This window comes from Colletotrichum graminicola, assembly GCF_000149035.1.
Source record: "Colletotrichum graminicola M1.001 genomic scaffold supercont1.6, whole genome shotgun sequence".
Taxonomy (NCBI): domain Eukaryota; kingdom Fungi; phylum Ascomycota; class Sordariomycetes; order Glomerellales; family Glomerellaceae; genus Colletotrichum; species Colletotrichum graminicola.
In genome coordinates, this window is record NW_007361010.1 from 963,082 (window position 1) to 968,690 (window position 5,609).

At 57.2% G+C, this 5,609-nt stretch overlaps 1 protein-coding gene across 1 annotated transcript; it reads right to left on the bottom strand.

Moving 5' to 3' along the window:
* Positions 1-3,737: 3,737 nt before the first annotated feature.
* GLRG_02321 (uncharacterized protein) lies at positions 3,738-4,904 on the bottom strand (the record flags this gene model as incomplete). The annotated part of the gene is made up of 3 exons (XM_008092979.1): positions 3,738-4,242; positions 4,310-4,369; positions 4,702-4,904. The coding sequence occupies 3 exons, from the start codon at positions 4,902-4,904 to the stop codon at positions 3,738-3,740; spliced, it is 768 nt and encodes a 255-aa protein (XP_008091170.1).
* Between the last annotated feature and the right edge of the window lie 705 nt (positions 4,905-5,609).

The following is a 5,609-nucleotide window of genomic DNA, read 5'->3' on the forward strand; positions in this document are numbered from 1 at the left end:
ACCCCGCTCCGAGCAACATCGGCCTCGCCGACATTCGTCCTCCCCCCCCCCCTTCTCACCTTCCTCTCCATCTTTTCCTCCCGACCGCAACCGGCCGATTCTGCGGCTGTAGCGTTCGTCGTATATGACCCCCCTCCCTTGCTCGACGGCGGAGGAAACAGCAAAGACAGGCAGCATCATCATTGTCACACTCGCAATCCCACCTCAGCGGTTTATCACATCCCAAAAACCGGTTACATGCAGTGCCCTTTGCAACCTCGCGATATAGCGCGGGCGTGAAGGGGGGGGGGGGGGGGGGGGGAGGTTCTGATGGCGGCGTCGTTTCGCTGTCGATAATGGGCCTCTAGTCTAGTCCCGCCGCACAGCCGAAGCTACCCTATCTGGCCATCCCCTTTCGCTGCGACATACTAAGTAATCAGGCCCACCCCCAAGATAGTAACAGTCCATCTCAAGCGGCACTATCAAACTAGCTTCGACAACTAGCAGCGTGATCGTCGTCGTCGTCGTCGTCGTAGTCTTCGCTGATCCAACTAGAGAAGATGACCACTCTCCGACTAATCAAAATAATCCCATCCCCAAAGGGAGGAGGGTAGGGCAAGCAAGGGCCCAGCACCTCACGTCATCCGCACCACACCCGCCCGCATCACAAGGTGCGCACGCCGGCGTCAAGTGCGCTTCAGCAGGCATAGTCCCGCGCACCACGCATTTGAACTCGTACCGTATACGGACAGGACACACTCAGCCATGCCACCCTCACCTTTCCCACACCTTTCCTCTCACCTTGTTTGTACCACCACACCTTGGCCTTGACAGAAGAGTCCCCTCCGCCGTACCTACATCTACGTGCCTGACTTGTGTGGTCACTAGCCTTGGGACCTGGCATCCACCACCACCACCACCACAATCACATCACCATCACCGCCGCCGCCGATCCCAGTCGTCTCTCGCGGAAACCTGATCAGCGTCCAGCTTCACCGCGCCAGCCGAGCCCCGTCAACCGCTCCCTTGTCACCTTCGTCGTCACACACACACGCGCACGGCAGAATCGCCACGGCGTCCCATCACGAGATGCGCTCACCACACCAGGCCACATTCCGTCATGACACCGGTCCGTTTGGCTCGACCCGGGACAATCCCTCTCTATCTCGCCATCGCCCGAGCACCTGACTCGAAGCGCCTCGTTCCCCCATCACCTCATACCTCGAGATCCATCGTCATCGCTCACATCGTGAACGCCCTCCCTTCCCCCTCCTCCCCCACGCCGCTCGGCTGGCGGCGAGCTCTGAACTATTAACAGAAATTGCCAAAGTCACCCGCCCGATATCGTCCCCACCCGACTCAGACCCCAAGTAAGAGTAAGTCACAGCCACAAACCAGCCGATTGCCGACGCCGTAGTGAAGATGCAGGACACTGGATCCCGTGCCCTCCCTCCCGCCCTCTAAATGCTTAAATAAAGAAGAACAAAAAATAAAATAAAATAAAAAAACACCTGTGCGGTGGCCTCTTAATGGGTTGTCCTTCTCCCTGGCGCGCGACACGGAACCACGTCTCGGACGGCACTTCATTCCCCATCTCGACTCGTATGGAAGATGGGGGGGCATGGAGCAGACAAGGCTGCCGACCAAGGGCAACCAACGGCCGCGAAAGGGATCCTAACCGGCCGGCGCTGCACCACCGTTCGCACGGAGTGGAAGGGGGGCAGGAGTCTCGCCCGCGAGAACCGCTGGTCGGCCGCCTCCGTAAGCAGAAACACGTAAGAAAATAAAATAAACTACGACGTGTATACCTCTATTGTCGAGTTCCCTAAAAAAAGAATTTTTTCCTAGTCTTCTTATTTCTCACCCATCAGAGCCCTGTCTCGATGGCCCAAGAGGGCCCAGGCCTCGGCCGAGCGGGCGGCACAGACTGAGCGAGCACCGGATCCTGCGCCTGTAAATTAAGTATCCCCCCCCCTCTCCACCAACAACAAGCAAATGAAGTCGTGACCTTGATACCTAGAACAGTCTATGTGTGTGTGTGTGTGTGTGTATGAGAGAGTGAGTGTGTGTGTGTGAGTGTGTGTGTGTGAGTGTGTGTCATACAATATCGACACCCCCCAAACAACAACAAAAACATCACACAAAAAACAAAACCGGGCGTTCTTATCACGGCATCCCTAAAGCTGCAAGTCCGTATTCCCGCTTCCGAGGGGGAGGGGGGGGGGGGGGGCTTCTGGGGCTTCTCCCCGGCCTGCCCCCCACCTCTCTCTATTTCTGCTGGTATCCTGCTGGACTCCTGTCCATCTCCCGAGTCAGTCTCGCTTCATCAGACCCCCCTTGCGGGCCCCCTTCCCCCACTAGGTCGGCGACTTACCATCTGGGGAAGAACCCGCCAGGAGGAGATCGACGCCGTGCGTCTGGGGGAACTATCTTCACATTGGGGGGGGATCTAGCGGATCGTTGTGTGTACGTGTGTGGTTCAGGTGGTGGAATTCTGCTTCATTGCTATCTCCCAAGAAAGCCAAGCTCCTCCCCGTTGTCCGCCGTCATCGATCCGCCGATCTGACGGATATGTGCTCACGCGCCCTTTGCGCATGCATGCGAGAGACTGTGATTCTGAACCGCGAATCCGTCCATTGGCGAGAACGGCTCCATGCTTTCTGCTGATCCGAGATATGCTATATAATTTTTTGGGGGGTGACATGAATAATGTGATTCCGTCGAGAGAAGGGGGAGTACTGTATCCGCCATATGCCTCCTCTGCAGGTCTCAAGTGTGAGAGGAAAATAATAACAAAATGCGCCCTAGATACTGCGATCCGTTGTGCCCTTCCATGCAAAAAAAGATATTCGGCGACCGTGGATGCCCACCCACCTTTCTATATGCCAAGGTGGTGACGGTGGCTGGATGGCGTAGACAACATCGTATGAGTGAGACATAACAATGCCCAGCACAACCCGTGAAAAAAAGAAAAGATGCAACAAGCTCCTGTCAATGAATCCTCTTCCCACGCCCCACACGCGCGCCGAGGTTTAGGTGGAACCTCCATGTTTGTTTTGGGAATGGCGTACCAACTGGCTGGTTCAGGTCTTCAAAGATGGGGTGGGAGAGGAAAAGAAAAAGAAGGAAAGGAGGACGAGACAACCCCCCCCGACTCGCTGTGCCAATGCCGCCAACAATCAATGCCTGTGCCAATGCAACCCCAATTTTGATTTTGATTCCTTCGCAGTTCCCCTCTCTCCTCTCACATGACCGAAACCATGGCGCTCCGCAGTGCAGGAAAAGACTTTGTAAATACGCAAATGAAACCTTCGCAGCCTGCAATGCTGGCTCTCCGTGCCGGTGACTTCCCCCTTGTGGGTGATGTCGCGCGCGGACGGGGGAAGGAGTCCGGTGAAGGGCATGCGAGTGATTCTGGAAGGTAACGATCCGGCACACCCGTGGAAGGGGGAGATGAAGACTGATCCAATCTCCCTTGCTGGCCTTCGTTTCTGTGGTTGCCCCCGCGTTTTCCGGTGCCCAAGATCGACGCTAAACCCCCACGGTCTGGGGCTGGGGTAGGACACGCGAGTACGAGGATGATCTCATGTTCCCCGCCCGCCGCGCACGCAGCACACCGAGGGCGTGACGCCCTGCAAAAGGCCGTCCATCGCCTTCCCCGATGCTGCCGTCGTGGGATGAGCCGATTGAACTGTCCGTGTCTGGTGGTGCTGCAGCTTCCTACGAACCCCCTCCCCTCAAACGCCATCAGGTGAGGGTTAGCGACCCACCATGGGGGTAACCAACTCGATGCTTTTCGGCCTCGAGTAGCCCGGCCCGGTTGGCCTCCGCGTCGGCAGCGGCCGGTCCATGCCGCTGGAGCTGTAGTTGTAAGCGTGCCCGTTCGCGGCGTAACCTCCGTCGTAGGTGGCAGGGAAGAAGCTGTTGGTGCCACGGTTGTACGAGGTGCTGGGGCTGTTGGTAGTACTCTTGGTGAAGGGCCACAGGCTGGGGTGAGACGTAGAGGGAGATGGCGGGCTCGGAGGGCGGATGCTGAGCGACCTCAGCGCGGAGACGGCCGATGAGTACTGGCCGCCACCGCTGGTGGTGGTACCCGGTGTCGTGGGCGGAGAGAAGTGCATCGAGTTCGGCCTCGAGGGTGACGCACGAGGTACGATGTCCCTCGGCTCTGGGTTGCCAATGGCGTAGAAGGGGTAGTTGCCCATGTGCGCCTGGCTGTGACTCCTGCCCGTTGATGCGCTTTGCTGGTCATGTTTGCGGCAGCTGAGGAGCGAGTGTCAGTGACGAGTCCTTGGGGGCACGCATGTCCTGGTCTAGGAGGGTAACTTACGCTTCTGAGCAGTAGAGGAAATTGGCGTCCTGGGGCACAAATTGTTTTTCACAAGTCATGCTAGAACACAACCAGTCAGCGAGGCTTCTTCAATCGATCGAGGAGCAATAATCCCAGTCATGGGCGTCAACCGTGATCGGGCAGGTTTCGGCGGATAAGCAACACGACGAACTGGACGCCCATCGTGACGCTGCAAGGCACCGAAAAGGGGAACACAATTTGTGACTGCATTGGACGACGGCGGCCGGTGTCGTCAGACGACGTGTTGCGGGGTTGGCGGTGCAGAACATGGCGCCAGCCCAGCAGCCGCTTGCACCCCCAAGCCCCGAGGAGAAACAAAGAAAAAGAGATGGAGAAAGGGGTTGTTGCTGTGTTGGCGCGTGTAAACATACCAGAACTGAGGGAAGCTCTCCCGTTGATCATCCCACGAGTCTTGCAGCTCTCGTTCCCGGTCCCTGGGGCTCTTGCCCAGCTTCTGAGGTGTCTGGCGGCGGGTGAGGGTCGAAGGGCGTTTGCCATACCGAGAAGGGTCGGAGGCAGTGACTGTCTTTTCCGACATGGACGTGTTGCCCGACTTTCTGCGGGCGTGATGCATTGTGAGATGTGGTGTTGCGGTATGGCTGAGGATGACTGAGAAGCAGAGGGTTCGAGTTCTAGTGTAGAGACCGGTGCGAGGTTGGCAGGGGTCTTGTACTCTCTCGCTCCGTCTCTCTCGTGTAAATGTAGGTGTGTTTCTTTCAGTCAGTGTCGGTGCCTGTATCGGTGGATGAACGGTGGGAGGAGAAAAGCGGGGAATGGTCGTGTTTGGTGGAGGGGTAGCGCTGTTCTATTCCCCTAAGCAGCGATGATTGACACTGGAGCTCTGTGCGATGCTTGTCTGTCCTTGTCTCGGCCGTCGGGTTTGGCAGAGACCACTGAGACGCAGGATGCAGTAAAAGAGAGAAAGAGAGGGAGAGAGAGAGAGAAAAGAGGAGATCCAGAGAAGAAGGTATCCGACTCTGTGAAAAATTTTTCGCAGTAATCGGCGAGATCTGGATTGTCGGTGGTCTTGGAATGGGAAATGCAGGAAAACGGTCCCTGTGTCTCACGCGGTTCCGAGTCGAGTGGCAAAGTCGGGGGCCCTTGGTCTTTAGTACCCGGGCCTAGGTAAGGGTTGTTGGTGGTTGTGGTTGGGGGTTTTTGGCAGTGCTCCCTTAGGTACGTTGCCCGCTGCTGAAGAGATTTTTTTTCTTCTTCTCCCGTTGTTGGTTTTCCCCCGCGGGTCAGAGCGGGTGCTGGGAGGATTAAGAAGGGTCTCGAG